The 17,554-nt window shown below is 39.5% G+C and overlaps 1 protein-coding gene across 1 annotated transcript; it reads left to right on the top strand.

Annotated features, from left to right (window-relative positions):
• The first annotated feature begins 880 nt into the window (after nt 1-880).
• Nucleotides 881-15,623, top strand: LOC119578959. Its single transcript, XM_037926642.1, has 2 exons — nt 881-972; nt 8,958-15,623. The coding sequence occupies exon 2, from the start codon at nt 8,977-8,979 to the stop codon at nt 15,478-15,480; it is 6,504 nt and encodes a 2,167-aa protein (XP_037782570.1). The 5' UTR covers nt 881-972; nt 8,958-8,976; the 3' UTR covers nt 15,481-15,623.
• Nucleotides 15,624-17,554: the final 1,931 nt, after the last annotated feature.

The following is a 17,554-nucleotide window of genomic DNA, read 5'->3' as shown; positions in this document are numbered from 1 at the left end:
CACGTATACAGCGCTCATGTACACTACGAGGTGCAACTCGCGACATTAAATTACCTTTATTACTCCCTACATTCTTGCTTTTCCTCCCGATTGTTCCTTTCATTCACCCCGCAGCTGGTATGGGCCGATTTCTTTGACGTTTGAGGAAAGTATATGGCAAGGGTTAAAGAATGAATGTCCTACTCAAGCACCGCATGTTTTTTTTTTTCAATTTTTTGCAATTTCCGAAGGTGGGAGTTTTACGCTTAATACTTCGTCTGGAAGAATTCTGGATCGCGATTTTCTCCTCTACTCGTACGTGGCCGTGTGCCGTGTGCTTTCCGCCAAAGTTCATAGTGTTTGAAAAGAGGGAGGTCGCAGGAGGTGGTCGTCTAACTTGAAGGCATCGATCCTCAGGCAAGAAGAGCTGGTTGATCGTACGGCCTGGGGTTTTAATGACAAATTCATTTATTTTTCGTTGCGGGGTAAATGGCGTTTGTTGACAGCACTGGTGTATTTTTTGGATTGGTTACATTAGAAACAAGAGGGTTGTTGTGTCGAAATAGAACAGTTTTGATTGAAAATGTGAGCGTGTTACACAACACATCTAATGTACAAACTTGGCGGAAAAGGCTTATTGGCTATGCGGCTGGCTCTCGAGGAACATTTCCTATTTTTTAATATAGTAAATCATCGCATATGAGACACATATTCATATATTAAACAGTCAAATAACACATTCGAATGCACACCAGTTTTCTGATGCCACCACACAAAACCCCTTAGCAAATCCGCCAATGAAAACGCAGTAAAGAGCCAAGAGGAGTACAAGCCGCGTTCTGATTGGTCGCGATGCAGCGGCGGCGGACGAAGCGAACGCGCGATTTAAACCTCCCAAACGCTTGTCTTTGTTGGCGTCGGAGAGTAAACATTAGCTCCTTCTGTTAAAACCCTAGGATTTTTTTTTGCTGGCACTTGAAGACAAATTTCGAGGTAAGTCTTGACGACCGGGTTGTCCATCGCCGTTCCGAAGCGAGTGTGACAGTCAGCGAGAAGAAATGAAGGGATGAAATAGTCAAAAGTGAAAGCTTTTGTAAATCGGAAACATTTTTCAGGGTTAAAAATTTCGCGCATTGCATCTTTTTTGTTAATAAGTTCCCGAGAGGTGAAGGAAGACAGTCGTTCTTTCGCTTATACATATACGGCGTCCAACGAAGGGAACGGACTGACTTCTCCCCTAATTCTGAGCGAGAGAATCCGCCACATGAAAAAAAAGGAACCGGATCCAAAATGGTGAATTTTGGTGACCGTGAGAGAGCGAGAGAGAGAGAGAGAGAGAGACCCCTCACTCCTATGATTTAAACGTGACATTAAACCTCACCAACAAACCTCCCATCCCAACCCAGTCCGCAAAATTGACACATCCATCTCCAAAATAGCAAGAGGAAAATGCTGCTCCGTTCTCTCTCTCCCAAGCGCCCTCGGTTCTGCCATGGTTCCCCCTGGGTTTGGGTTCTACAGCATGACCCTGAAGCTTGTATTATCGATTATTTTAGGACCCATTATACCCAGCTGCTGCTATGGTCAATGGGAGGCTGGGATGGAGGCAGGACCAACAGCTGTCCCTCCGCCAGGCTGCTGCTGAATGCCACTTCCTCTGAGTTGGGACTTCGAGCTGGAAACTGCATGGTTTTGTTGTTGTTTTGTTGGTGTTGTCTTTGTAAGGTTTGTGGGTATTTTTTTTTTTTCATGATTGAGGTTAAGCATATTTGTTATTTTGTCTGTGAGGTTAAGGATATTTATTATTTTGTCTTGTTCCCAGACTAGACAAACCATTAATTCAAACCAGATTTACTCTGGTTTGAGTTTAGAATCCAGATTGACTTAATATTTATTGGTGTTATATATTTTAAGATTTTTTTTATGAATAGGGTATAGTTTATAAAGACATAATTAGTTTAGCTATGTGTTATCTTTTTTTGTAAATACAGTCTCTCTAGTTATGCTATAGGTAGAAAGCAATTGATAACTATAAAGGCATGAATTGCATTTTAAATCAATGACATTTATCCATAGATGCAGTGGGTCATTTGAGTGTGGTCCAGAAGAGAATTTTTTTTTTTTTTTTTTTTACATGAAATTTTTAAAATTATTTTTTAAGTCTTAAATCAATGTGACTAGACATAAATTTAATGTGTTTTAGACATTTTATGCAAGGTCATTAGAGTAATCCCATTTTCTTACAGAATAATGATTTGCAGTACTTACTTTGGATATAATCATTAATTAAACATACTGAATATGAAATGCTTTTGAGGTTGTATATTGGGAAAAAGAAATCAATTTTATTCATATAGTAAATATATTGTTTTTACTTTTTTGAGAGATTGAAATCATAAACACATCCGTAGGTTGCTCCAAACTCATCTATGGGTTAAGCAAGATGTTTTCTGTCTGGAAAGCAAATTAGAATTATGAATCTTTCAAGAATCTTGGCGCTAATTTCACATACTTAGAATATGTATATATATGGGCATTATGCTTATTAAATGTGAAAAGTATCAGGTTTGTTGAGGTATAACCCTCTTACTAATTTAGTATATGGTTGTTAAATTTCACTTGAAAAAAACAAATGCTACAGAAAAAATAGCAATGAAATTGAAACCCTTCTTTGTTCTAATCTTGTAGTGTTTCTCTGCCAAACGTCATGAGTGCCTATCCATTTGGAGTTATGTTCAAGTTAGAAGTGAGTAAGAAAAGGCAAGATTAGAGTGTTGCATTGTCATAGACTGGTAGGAATTCAAGATGGAGGAAAAAATAATCTAAGCATTTGATGTTCTGTTGTAAATTTGTCAGTAACTATCATATTTTATAATTATGCTGCAATTTCAGCAAATTCTTGATGAATGCTGAAAAAAACTGTAGTTGATTGTTGGCAGAAGAGAAGAGAAGGTATCAGGATTGTCTGCTAAAGGGAAAATCTGTTGCTCTCTGTTAAAAGGAACTACTGTCCCCTTTTTTGTTTCTTTTATCTGTGTGCTCTTTTTCCTTTTTTCTTTTTCTTTTGTAGCTTAAAGTCCAATTCTTTCTTCGCTATGAATGTCCATCAGTTTTCTTTATAGGCTATGAATTAATTCTTCCTTGAAATTAGTTAGTAAATTTAGGAAATTTTAGTATGTTTCAATTAATGTATACATATATTGGTAATATCAGATAGCCGTGAATATTAGGAAAATATTGGGTCGATCCTTACAGTATGGATACAATAAGCTAAGGCAAATTGAAGATGATATTCTTGTAGAGAACAAAAAGTTGCTGTTGTGATATAAGAAATGATCTGCAGACACAAATCTTAATGTTACAAATATGTAAAGGAGAGAGGTTACAGTCACTTGGTGGTCCCGAGTTTCAGCTCTATATTGTTATGAATGTTGAGATGAAGACTATATTATTCCAGAGTGTTGGGGACAGAGCCCCCTATCAACCCTCCCCTCCGGGCACACCCAACCATGGCAAAATTGTTGAATCGATTTTGAGGCAGGGAGTTGGGACTTAGTCTGTCAAATGCATTCATACTATAAAGATTCACCAAATATTGTATGTGTTTGAAGAAAACATTACTTAATAGGGAAAGAGTGTGTGTATTTGATGGTTAACTAGAGAAATTGAAATGGGGATAAAGAAATCACAAAATTGGTTATTGATTGGTTAATTGTTCAGAATAGATAGCATGAAGCAACATTATGGCTTCCGCACCTTGTCCTAAAACAAAGGCCAACAATCTATTATATTTGACAAGGTAGCTTGGACTGGTTTCTTAATTGATAACAAAGCATCAGAGAAATTGATAAGCTCTTTCACAAGAGAATATACACAAAGGAGATTGAGCACAGAAGTCATAGCATTGTGGGACTCCTATGCTAGCAAATTCACAGATTTGATTGGCAATTGTGACCATAAGTCCAGGTTTTGATGATTATTATTTTTTTCATTTTTATTATTATACCTAAAGGTGATGTTTTCTATGTATTGCCTTACTTTTTGTATGCCAGGTTAGAAACTGAAATTTGTTTCGTTAATCATGAATTTGTTTTTGAAGCAAATGTTATAGAAAACAGAACAGAAGTGGACATGAAAGGATTGTTTAGCAACTCATTCTTTGAAATGTGTTCTCTTACCTTGTCAGTTCAAGCAAAGATGGAAGAGAAATGATGGTTGAACTGGTTTTGACATACCTACTTGAAGCATTGATTTTTTGTTTATTCATATTTTTTGCTTTTATCTCTGTCCTTTCTCATTTCGCAGCTGAATAGACATGACGTGTTTATTGCAAATTCAAAATATAAGTTATTCAGTTTATAGAAAACAGAAAAGATTAATCTTGTTTTTATTAAAACCATTTCTCTGGTGCTTGAGTATATCAAGCTGTATGTTGATTTATTCTCTACAGGTATTAATGTTTATATTTAAATGAGGGTTAGGGAGGCCTAGTAATTAGCTCCTTGGAGAATAAGCACATTTGGAACTGTTTATAAACAAAATCAATGAAAAAAAAATTTGGCTTGTCCTTGTGTATGACAGGTTCATGACAAATTGTGTGACAAGTCAGATTTTTTACTATATGAACTTCCTCAAACGTAAACAATACAAAACCACTTTTGAAAACGGAATAATCATTAAATGCAATGTTAGAGTAAGCAGAAAAGACAAAAGAAAGAATATTCTGAATAATAGGTTTTTATATAAGATTTTACTGTTGGTATGTATGTGTTTGTATGTGTATTATGTACATAGAACTGCTAGAGCTATTTTAGTACTACATCCCCCCCCCCCCCCAGTACTTCATGAGGTATTGTCATGATTTCAGGAGTTATGCTCTTGATAGTAATGGCATATGAATGAAAAATACTAGTTTGGCAGTTTGGAATTAAATAAATGGTTAATATTTCATGCCTTGGGAAGTATCCAATTATTCAGGTAATTTTACTCGACAGAACTACTGCTCCTACACGGATGTTAACTGGAATGACAATTTGAGTTTATAAATAACCCAGGGCAGCAGGATGTCAGAAATCTGCACAAGCAGAAAATGATTTGTGGACTTCAGGTATGAGCAGTCTGCTGGTGGAATATCAGTATTGACGAAATGCATCTGGTTTTGTTATTTTTGGGAGCCATGGCAAACTGCGCTTTTGATGAAGAAAAAAAAAAAGATTAATAGCCAAGTCTACAGAGTGAGTGAAAAAGTGTGAGTGAGTGAAAAAGTGTGAGTGAGTGAGTGAGAATGTGAGTGAGTGAGTATGTGAGTGAGTGTGAGAGAGAGTGAATGAGTGTGAGAGAGAGAGTGAATGAGTGTGAGAGGAGTGAGTGAATGAGTGTGAGAGAGTGAGTGAGAGTGTGAGAGGAGTGAGTGAGTGAGTAAGTGCGAGTGTGAGTGAGTGAGTGTGAGTGAGTGAGTGCGAGTGTGAATGAGTGAGTGCGAGTGTGAATGAGTGAGTGCGAGAGAGTGTGAGTGAGTAAGGGAAAGAGAGTGTGAGTGAGTAAGGGAAAGAGAGTGTGAGTGAGTAAGGGAAAGAGAGTGTGAGTGAGTAAGGGAAAGAGAGTGTGAGTGAGTGAGTGAGAGTGTGAGTGAGTGAATGAGAGTGTGAGTGAGTGAATGAGAGTGTGAGTGAGTGAATGAGAGTGTGAGTAAGAGTGTGTGAGTGTGTAACTGAGTAAGAGTGTGTGAGTGTGTAACTGAGTAAGAGTGTGTGAGTGTGTAACTGAGTAAGAGTGTGTGAGTGTGTAACTGAGTAAGAGTGTGTGAGTGTGTAACTGAGTAAGAGTGTGTGAGTGTGTAACTGAGTAAGAGTGTGTGAGTGTGTAACTGAGTAAGAGTGTGTGAGTGTGTAACTGAGTAAGAGTGTGTGAGTGTGTAACTGAGTAAGAGTGTGTGAGTGTGTAACTGAGTAAGAGTGTGTGAGTGTGTGAAACTGAGTAAGAGTGTGTGAGTGTGTAACTGAGTAAGAGTGTGTGAGTGTGTAACTGAGTAAGAGTGTGTGAGTGTGTACTGAGTAAGAGTGTTGAGTGTGTAACTGAGTAAGAGTGTGTGAGTGTGTAACTGAGTAAGAGTGTGTGAGTGTGTAACTGAGTAAGAGTGTGTGAGTGTGTAACTGAGTAAGAGTGTGTGAGTGTGTAACTGAGTAAGAGTGTGTGAGTGTGTAACTGAGTAAGAGTGTGTGAGTGTGTAACTGAGTAAGAGTGTGTGAGTGTGTAACTGAGTAAGAGTGTGTGAGTGTGTAACTGAGTAAGAGTGTGTGAGTGTGTAATGAGTAAGATGAATGTGTGAGTAAGAGTGTGATGAACTGAGTAAGAGTGTGTGAGTGTGTAACTGAGTAAGAGTGTGAATGAGTGAGGTAACTGAGTAATGAGTGTGTGAGTGGTAATGAGTTGAAGTGAGTGAGTGAAAGAGTGTGTGAGTATGAGTGTGAGAGTGTGATGATGAGTGAGTGTGAGTGTGAATGAGTGAGTGAGTGTGAATGAGAGTGAGTGTGAGTGTGATGAGATGAGTGTGAGAGTGAAGTAGAGTGAGTGTGAGAGGTGAATGAGATGAGTGTGAGTGTGAATGAGTGTGAGTGTGAGAGTGTGAATGAGAGTGAGTGTGAGAGTGTGAATGAGAGTGAGTGTGAGAGTGTGAATGAGAGTGAGTGTGAGAGTGTGAATGAGAGTGAGCGAGGAAATGTGCGAGTTAATGAAATAATCATTGTGAATAAATGAGTGTGAATTATTGAGTGATTCAGTCAGTCAGACTGAGTGAATGAGTATGAGAGTATTGTTGAATGAGTTTAAGTGTGTATGTGTGTGTGTTTGTTTGTTTGTTTAAAAGAATAATGTTTTTACTGCTGGTATATTTCAGTCTTTTTTTTTCTTTCTTTCTTTCTTTTTTAACAGTCTTTGTTTCTAGAATTTTTCATTACTTTGTTTGGATCCTTGGCATTTGTAGTAGAATTTTCTGCAGTGGTTATGTCACCAATTAAATATCATGACACTTTTTTACATTTTGATGTTAGATTATGACCACACAATCTATGATACATAAATGTACAAGCACAGACATATTCATACATGCTCACACTAATACTCACTCTCACTCATCCACCCACTAACAATGCCATACTCCTATATGCTTAATACTGCAGTCATAGGAACTTTTTTTTCCCCGTCATCATCACCTATGGCCAGTTGACCCTCAACCTATATGTTTTCCATGTCTCAGCTTCCTGGTCAGAAAGGCAAACAAAACAAATGCTTTATGCATTCAAGTGTAAACAGTGACGATGTCACAGCCAGTTTCAAATATAGAAATAGTATGCTTTCTATAGAATATAAGGATTTAGAAGACAATAGTTATTTAAAAATTGTATTGATTGAAATATCTACAATTAAAATTGCATATACACTTGTGTATGTATTTCTTAGCAGGCTGTAGACTCTCCATTTGGCATTACCAAGTGATAAATTCTGTTTTACCCAATCTTGACCAAAGTTACTACAATAGAGGATTGGTACAAGTGGGAAATTTGGCTGTTATTACCAATCTATTGTCAGTAAAAATGCTTAACTGTCCACTTTTTATTAATTTACTAATTGATTTCTCTGTATGTTCTTCCTTTTCTTCAGTTTATCATATTTGTTTATTTTTTCCTCTTGTCCTTTGAGATCAGTTGCCAAGGTATATATTAGCTAGTACTCCTTTTTACAGCATTATCACTGCCTAGATAAATTTATTAAGGCTGTTCTCATTCCCTGAATAACATCAGTCTTGGCTTTAATTATTAATTTTACTTTTTTATTGGTAACTTCCAGTTGTAAAATGCTTGTAGACTGGTTTATTAAAAATATTATGATAAATATTAATTAAAAAGCAGTGGAAAGACTGTTATCAGCATGCAGATGATATAGATAAGCCCTTAAAAAGAAATTTCTTGTCATTTTACGTCATTGATACTCAGTCTTGTGTTCTCATAGCTCCTGGAATATATTGGTGGGTTGGTTGTTGTTCAGTTGTATGGGAATAACTGGCAGACTCAATTTTTGAAATAAAGTGTTTGAAATGTCTTTTGTAGTTTGTATTTGTTAAAGATGCTCTCTCTCTAATGTTTTTATAATGTATGCATGAGAAGGCATCTAAATTATATATTAACATATTGAAGAGTGGGTTTGCTTGCTCTGAAATAGCTATATAGAAAAAAAAGTATGTATGTTTGTCTGTATCAGTTTATATATTTTGTTTCTGCTAACGAAGAGGTTTACAGAAAAAAGTTGAATTCGTTTCCTTACATGACTAACATGGATTAACATTATGAGGTATAAAAAAGATCAGAAATATTATTACAGCTTATTTGTAGAGTCTTTTATTGATAAATGAAAGAGGGATAATTAAGACCATAAGTAATGAATATATTTTATTTATTTCAGATAAAAAGTGTGTTGTATAACTTGTAAATGCAAAGCATCAAATGTTAAACTATTTTTGCCTCTCTTCTCCCTACTAAAAATATTTGGTTTTCAGAGGTTTTTGGTTTCAGATGTTTGGATATTAGATTGTCAACCTGTATATGGTAATTTTCATATGAAATTCATTATTAGAACAGTTAGCTTTACCCAGTTAGAGAAAAACTCATCACTATTAGACAATTGTCAACTAATTGTTCTAATACATAGAGAAAGTGTGTGTGTATGTTTGCGTGCACATGTGTACATTTACATTCATGTGCATGTGTGTGCGCCTATGTATATGAATATGTATGACTGCTGGTATTTTTATATTTGTATATGTGTATAATTGTAAAGATTTTTGTGATGTAATAAACAGCAGGTTGGCTGTACTTTATTTAGTGACCTCATTTGTGTTACTCTTGATACTTCCTAATCAGTCTAGGTAGGATGAATTCTAAAAATCAGTACTTTATATGATATTAACTGAGGAATATTTTCAGGTATGCAGTGACAGGCAGAATGAAGCCAGGCGGGCTTTGCTCCCCAACTGATGGGAGCAGCATGCCTTCTGGGGATACCATTAACTCCCTGTCAGCGCACAAATCACCCAGTAAAGTTGGCCATCACCCTGAGACAACCACAGCCGAAGAAGGACATGTGGACCTGCCTCCCTTGCCACCAGAAGGCCAGCTGCAGCTTGTTCCTCTGGCCAAGAGCCACGCCAACGGGATGCTCCCTCATGAGGGGATCCCCAATGGATTGCTTTCCCATGGCAAAGGCCCGGTGGTGCCTCGTCATGTGCGGCTGCCTCTGCATGGTGAGAGTAGTCGTGAGACGGGGTCAGTGCCATGTGCCACTTCACTGGGGAGAGATGAAAGTAAATTTAGTGGCACTGTGATGGGCCAGAGCCTGTCGAAGCCTACCGATGCTGGCACCTCCTCTAGCTTACCATTTTCTCATTCACTGCCAACCATGTGTAATAAGCCATTTCAGCAACTGTCTGTTGTCACTTCACCCCTTAGCTACTCATCATCAAAGTGCAATGCTCCTATCAATGCAGTGCCATCTTGTCCTGGAGGTAATACTTTATCTCCAAAGATGGTACCACCAGGTCAGGGTGTTTCCCCCAAGGGTGTAGGTCTCACATCACCCAAAAGCCTGAAAAGTCCAAAGGGCAGAAGAAAATGCTCACTGGAGGAAATGGTGACCAAATTGCATAATCGCACAGAGGCTTTTCAGAGTGGTGTCAGTGTGTTGCCGTTTTCACCAAGAAGTGTTCTGTGTGATAGTGTAAAATTAAAGAACAGTGCAGAGACTGCAGACAGAAAGGCTCCCCTGCCTGCAAAGGGAAGCCTCTCTGATACCCAGACACAGAGTGGAGTCAGCTTCCCAAATATTTGTGATAACAATAACACTGCCAGAATATGTGATGCTCACCCTGCTTTGAACCCCACAGTTAATGTTACAAGCACCAGACTTCATGATGAGACAGACAAATGCACTGATAGTTCTTCATTGACAGTGTGTGATATAAAAAGTAAAGTAGTTACCCATGTTTCTCCTGAAAAGATCATATCCAATGAAGAAGTGAATAAAAGCCAGAAATTGCCAGTTTTACATTTAAATGAATCTTGTCTTGATGGTTACCCCCAAGGAAATCGTAATGACTTAAAAGGAAACCATGGAACATGTGCTGAAAGTTCATTTTCTAAAGTAGATGGAAAAGGGAATACTAGCAGCTTACAATGCAATGCAGAAATGACAAAAAATGCTCAATGGGGAGTTATGCTCAATCAGTGCAGTTCTAGACCAGAAGTGCAACATATATCACAGAACGAAAAATGTAATGAAAATCAAGCATCAGAAATTTGCAGAACAGATTGCCAATTAAGTGATTCATCTACATCCTCTTTGTCAGACAATTTGAAAAGTGACCAGCAGCAGCATGCCTCTGACCAGGAATCTGCAAAGAGTGCAGCAGGGGCTTTGCAGTGTGCTGAAAGGTCTGAGAGTGGTTTAAAGGGAAGGGAAAAGGAGCACCAGCCAGTTGTGGAATCTGAAAAAGTGCAAGAAGGAAAGGGCTCTAGAGACTTGACATTAATTGATAATAAGGGTATTAGAAACACAGAGCAAAAAGAGGGATGTGAAAATCTTGTCAGTGAATCATGTGAGGTTATTAGTAAAAAGGTTATTGGAAGAGGTGTTCCAGAAGAACCACAGGATGAGGTGGTCATACGTAGGGAACCACAAGGCAATAATGAGCTGAAAACACTGATGAGTGGTGGTGAGTGCCTCAGTGTGCTGTCAAAAGCTGAGGTATTAAATGTGAAACTGAGCGATAGTGTTGCAAGTAAACCTCAGAGTGAAAAGAAAGTAATTAAAGAACAACCTGGTGATAAAGCTGAAGGTGAACAAAGTGTACAAGAGGTAGTAAATGAAGTAGAAAGTGAAAAGGTGTTAAGTGGTACAGAGCAAAGTGGTGGGAATATAACCGGTGATAACACATTAAGAAGTGACCAGCAAAAAGACATAGAGTGTATGAATAATCAGAGCAGTCTAAAAGTTGTGAATAAGTTGATAGATTTAACTGCCGAGTCAGAAAGTGCCAGGAGTAGTAGTGTAGAACTCATTGAAAATGAGCCATTGGAAAATGTGGACAGTGAGAGTGAGATAGAAATTTTATATGAAAAGAAAGATGAAACTGGAAGAGATAATAACACAGAGAAAAGTCTGCCTAGAAGTACAGAGGTATTGAATTCTCTTCAGTCTAGGCCTAGCCAGGTTTTACCAGCTGTGGAGAACAAGGAGTCTGAAGCACTGCCATATTTAGAGCCAATATCAGATGATGAGAACTCTCTCTTGTGTGCTCCCTCCACCTCGTCTGGCCTTTCATCTGTCTCTGGTTTTCAGAGCAATTCTGATACTCCCATGTTCTCTGATACTCCCTCCGATGCATCGCGTGGGGCAATTATGGTTAGAATCTCTGATGCTGTTGCTGCAATTCTGTCAGATGTGTCTGATGAAAGCCTTCCAGATTCCCCATTGTCATTTAGTGATAAAACTCAGGGTTCTAGTGAAAAAGCAGATGACACGATACGTAGTAACACAAGTGAAAAAATATATGCAAATACATTGGACAATGAAAAATTGCTTTCTTCAGTTGTGGAAAAAATATCCACTGAAGAAACCACAAAGGATTCTGAAACCCTGAAGGACAGAGGGCTAACAAAAGACACAGTTCAGCCTGTATCTGATTCAGCTTCCATTACAGAAACTGATGATAGTGAGAGTGTGGATATTTGTGTGAGAAGTGAACAACTGGGACCAAAAAATACAGAATCTGTGGAGAAAATTGATTCTTGTGAGCAGAATTCTACTGTGCAAAGCTTGGCCTGTATTACAGAAATTGAGAAAAGTTCTCTAGAATCTCCAGAACCAAGTAGAAATATATGTGGGTTGGCTCCTAGTACTCTTAGTAAATTGTGTAGCAATAGTGAACAAGAAGGTTCTTGTCAAGATTCAGGGTTGAGAACTGCTTACTATGAACAAAAGCAGTTGGGACCTCCATCACTCTTAAGAGAGGTTGACACTGGATCAGCAGATGGGTCCTCCACCTCTAAATCAACTTGTGGCATTACTTCTATTGGCCAGTCAACACAATCATCACAAGTTTCAAGTTTATCCACAGTTAAGCTTGACTCTCTTAGCTCACACACACAGGTACTTTTAGCAGAATCATGTACCATAGCTTGTTGTAGTAAGTCTCATAATAGTAGCCATATATGCCAAAACCTCATCTCAGGATCTCAGAAAAGTTCTAGTCAAAACCAAAACTGCAATACATCACAGAGTGGGGGCAGCAAAGACTTAGCAGGTCTTGTGATTAAGCAGCCCGGTGCAATTCTACATAATGATGAATCGGCCAAGAGAAATAGGGTAGCTGGATGTGAATCTGGTGATACAATAAAAAGCAGGCTCATGTGCCACAGTGAAGATGAATCTGCTAGATTTTCAGGAAAAGAGAAGGAAATTTTCACTAACCAGTCTGATGGTACAGCTCCTAAATCTGTTCAGCTGAGTGATGGAGTGTCACCTGCCGCAATGTCAGTGGTAGTTGACAACACAGTTGTCACTTCTGATATGGCTGATAATAGAGATAATGCCCAAACTTTTAAGGAAAAAGTATTTTCAGAAACTGAAGTTCCTGACAGGGATGACCAAAGAGGAAGTACATATTCACATGATCCTACTGCATCAGATGTGATTAGTGGTGGAAGTGTTACAGGAACCCAAAAACACACTATTGGAGACAGTAAACTTGGTAGTAAGGAAGTTCCTGATAGGGAGAGAATTGAAGGACCTGAAAAGATCACAAAGGATTTTTCTACAGAAGAGAAGACTACTGCTAGTAGTGGCAGAAGTTTAAAAAATCATCTGCTTACGCAACCAGATGTACTAACCACAGACTGCAACCAGAAGTTCCTGGAAAAAAGTAACCTATCTGAAAGGGCTTCTGAAATATGTGAGGAGCTTAAGAGCAGAAACTGCCACACTTTCCTTGATGTTATCCAGTCTAGAATGGTTGACTCGCATGCAGTATCCACTGATATTAGTGTTAAGACCTGTCCATCAAACACAGTGTCTCAGGTGAGTGAAGAAAGTTGTAAAACATCATCTACACCTTTGGATTTCTGTCTTCTGACAGAGGCTTCTGCATCCTCCAAAATATATACTCAGGATAGCCATGATTTGGGTAGGGAAGGTATGATAGTTCCTCCATCAAGTGAAATTGTTAATGAAGTTGCCCATCCACTGCCTGCTGAAGTCAAAGACAGTCTTCCTCAAAATGTGGCTGCCACAGATGCCAGTCATCCACTTACAAAGAACACTTCAGCCACAGATAAAGAATATTCACCAGTATCTGAGCACGGACCTGTAGAAGAACCAACACCAAGTCAGGTGGTATTACAGAATACTGAAACCAATTCTGAAATGTCATTTGCAAATGTTACTGAAATTAATCAGAAACCAGATGAAATTAATAGAACAAAGTTAGCCCCAACTGAAATTGATGTGGGGAATCTAGAGAATTCAGATTTTAAACATGTACCTTCTGAAGATTCAAAAGCTAGTCAGGTAACAGCAGACATTACTGAAACCAGTCATGCATCATTGGAGATGCTTGAGTCAAATGAAGTGGCAGCTGGACTTTGTTCTGTAATATCAGAGTTATGTGAAGTTAGTAAAGCAGCAGATGAGGCAACCAAAGTTGCAACATATGAAGAAGTCAGTGTGTATATGGAAGCAACAGATGAGGCTGCTAAAACCAGTCAAGTATTAGCAAATGTTCTTGAAGATTGCCAGGGAGCAGCTGAATCATGTACAACCAGTCAAAAACTGTCTGCCAGAATGGAAGCCATTACAAGTGAAACAACTGAAGCAGAAACTGTTAAACAAACAAGCTGTACAACAAGCCAAACAACAGTGGATATCTTTGAAGAAATTCAGTCCCTGGCTGAAGCTGTCCAGGAAAAACATGATGTTAGTGAAACTTCATATAAGTGGGATGATATGAAAGGTATGTCTAGTGTAGACAGTATTGTGGATTTTTGTTCATCTTCAGAGGTTGCAAACCTCAGTTGTTCACCTAGTAATTCAAAAGAGGAGCAGCTCCCAGTTATCACTAAATATCAACATTTCCAGAAAGAGACAGAGACATATCATCCACCAGCTGGGGCTAATGTGGCAGATGTTTGTTCATTTGCTGAAGGTAGCAATCAGTTAAGTATTGTAAGAACTGAAAGCCAATCAGAAACTTGTGTTGATATTCAGGATGTTCAAAATACTACAGTCAGTGATCAGATGTCAGGTAGCACTGAAAAGGAAGAAATGCAAACTGTAAATTGTAACCAGGATTCTGCTGGTAAAGTTTCAAAGATTGATTCCTCACTGCAATTGACTGATAATAGTAACCTCTCCCTAGAACCTGTTTATGCCATGAATGACGGGCATTGTGAAGAAAGTCAGTCAACAGAGAGTCAATTATTAGTAAAAGAAAGTGAAGAGCCAGCTGATTTGACTATCGTGAGCCATTCAACAGTTTGCTCAGCAGAGGGAAGTGGCATTCAGTCTGATTTAACTGAAGATGTGTCTCCAGCTAACCTAAATGACAGAAGTCATCCAACAGAGGATGTGGTAGACATTGGGGCAGCTGAGTTGAGTTGTTCAGTAGCTGGTGATTCTGGAGTTGATGATTCAGGCATTGGAAATGTTGGAGATCAATCATCAACTGATAGGAGTCCAGTTGAAGATTCAGTAATTGACGATGCCGTTGTTAATGAGGCAGCATCTGAGGAAACTCAACTTGAGAATTGTCAGGATGATAATTCTGATAAACTTCCATCTGAAGTTACCCAAGTTCATGATATAGTTGATCATCCACCAGTTGATGACACACCACCTGAGGAAATTGATCATCCATTAGATGCCAAGCCTAAAATGGATCAACCACCATTTGATCAACCCCCAGTTAATAAGACTGTATGTGCCCATCCACCAGCTCATGAAGTAAAGGTTGATTTTCTGCCAGTTGATCATCCATCTGTTGATGAAGTAGCAGAAGTTGATCATCCACCAGTTGAAGTGGCAGATGGTCATCCACCAGTTGGTGAAGTGGCAGACAGTCATCCACCAGTTGGTGAAGTGGCAGACAGTCATCCTCCAGTTGAAGTGGCAGACAGTCATCCACCAGTTGATGAAGTGACAGACAGTCATCCACCAGTTGGTGAAGTGGCAGAAGTTGATCATCCACCAGTTGGTGAAGTGGCAGACAGTCATCCACAAGTTGAAGTGGCAGACGGTCATCCACCAGTTGAGGCAGAAATTGATCATCCACCAGTTGATGAAGTGGCAGATGGTCATCCACCAGTTGATGAAGTGGCAGACAGTCATCCACCAGTTGGTGAAGTGGCAGACAGTCATCCAGCAGTTGGAAGTGGCAGACAGTCATCCACCAGTTGGTGAAGTGGCAGACAGTCATCCACCAGTTGGTGAAGTGGCAGACAGTCATCCAGCAGTTGGTGAAGTGGCAGACAGTCATCCACCAGTTGGTGAAGTGGCAGACAGTCATCCACCAGTTGGTGAAGTGGCAGACAGTCATCCACCAGTTGGTGAAGTGGCAGACGATCATCCACCAGTTGGTGAAGTGGCAGACAGTCATCCACCAGTTGATGAGGCAGAAGTTGATCATCCACCAGTTGGTGAAGTGGCAGACAGTCATCCACCAGTTGATGAAGTGGCAGATGGTCATCCACCAGTTGATGAAGTGGCAGACAGTCATCCACCAGTTGGTGAAGTGGCAGACAGTCATCCACCAGTTGATGAAGTGGCAGATGGTCATCCACCAGTTGGTGAAGTGGTAGAAGTTGATCATCTGCCAGTTGAAGTGGAAGACGGTCATCCACCAGTTGAAGTGACAGACAGTCATCCACCAGTTGAAGTGACAGACAGTCATCCACCAGTTGAAGTGACAGACAGTCATCCACCAGTTGGTGAAGTGGCAGACAGTCATCCACCAGTTGAAGTGGCAGATGATCATCCACCAGTTGATGAAGTGGTAGATGGTCATCCACCAGTTGGTGAAGTGGCAGACGGTCATCCACCAGTTGATGAAGTGGCAGACGGTCATCCACCAGTTGGTGAAGTGTCAGACGGTCATCCACCAGTTGGTGAAGTGGCAGACGGTCATCCACCAGTTGATGAAGTGGCAGACGGTCATCCACCAGTTGAGGCAGAAGCTGATGATCCATCAGCTGATGAGTTTCCAGGTGAAAATCTGCTAACTGAAGATGTAGTAGATCAACTGACAATTTCTCATCCACCATGTGATAGAACTGTAGTTGATCACCTACCGGTTGATGAGGATGCAGGTGTTCATCAGCCAGTTGAAGAGTGTGTAGTTAATCATCCACCAGTAGGACATTCACCAGGTGATGAGGCAATAGTTGATCATCATCCAGTGGATGAGGCTTTAGTCCATCATCCACCAGAAAGTAAAGCTGTAGTAGAGCCTCCAACAGTAGATGACAGTAGAGTTGATCATCCATCAGAAAATAATACTAAGATAGAGCCTCCATCAGGTGGGGATACAGTAGATCACCCATCAACTAACATTGCTCTTACTGATCACCCACCAGCTGAGAGTGATGTTGGTCATCTACTTGTGGATCAGCCACAAACTCAGGATACTCAGAATGACCATCTACACGCTGGTGATTCAGTTGTTGATCCAGAAACTACAGATAGCTTTGATCAGTCACCATCTGAATCTGACTTGGATCACCCTGCAACTGAGGATGCAGTTGTTGATAATCCACTAGCTGAGGTTTATCCAGCAGCTGTGGATAATAAAACTGACCTTCTGTTGGACAGCACTCTTAATTCTGCAGACATTATTGACAGAACAGATACAGCTGTTGAGATTCCAGATTTTAAGCATGAAACTGTGGATTCTGCAGACATTGATACAACTGACGAAGTTTCAGAAGGTATTTATAAAGCATCTGAGCTTTCAGTGGGCATTAGTAAGACTACAGAGAATACAGACAGTATACATGCAATGACTGTAGTTACAGATGTTAGTCAAGCAACAGCTGAGGGCATTCTCCAAAATACAGAGGCTATAGATGAAAGTATTATAACATCTGACTTTGCAGATAGACATACCACAGCTGAGGTTACTGAAGATAAATGTGCAACACCTGATAGTATGGAATGTGGGCCTTCCAAAGTAGTAGTAGATGTTGCAGTTGAGGAGAGTGATGCAAGTCTCCTTCATGACAACTTGAAAATGAAGGCTTTTAACCTTGGTCCTGAGGTGGCTGAAACTCCAGCAGAAGGTACTAGTGTTTCTGAACATTCTATTGTTCAAGATGAGTATATTGCAAATGAGCCATCTGCATCTGAGTCTGACTTTAAAGAAACCAGTTCTCCTGCATCTGAAAAAAAATAATGAAACTTATCCCAAAACAAGCACAGGGAAAAAAGAGACAGATATTTTCCCATGTGAAGGATTACCACGAATGAAGACAGAGCTGGC

Source organism: Penaeus monodon, chromosome 11, assembly GCF_015228065.2.
Source record: "Penaeus monodon isolate SGIC_2016 chromosome 11, NSTDA_Pmon_1, whole genome shotgun sequence".
Lineage (NCBI taxonomy): Eukaryota > Metazoa > Arthropoda > Malacostraca > Decapoda > Penaeidae > Penaeus > Penaeus monodon.
The sequence above is the reverse complement of the archived record's forward strand: the minus strand, read 5'-3'. Positions and strand labels throughout refer to the sequence as shown.

Bases quoted from the DNA above. Each gene is read 5' to 3' on its own strand.
- LOC119578959 (XM_037926642.1), top strand. From the start codon at position 8,977: ATGAAGCCAGGCGGGCTTTGCTCCCCAACTGATGGGAGCAGCATGCCT.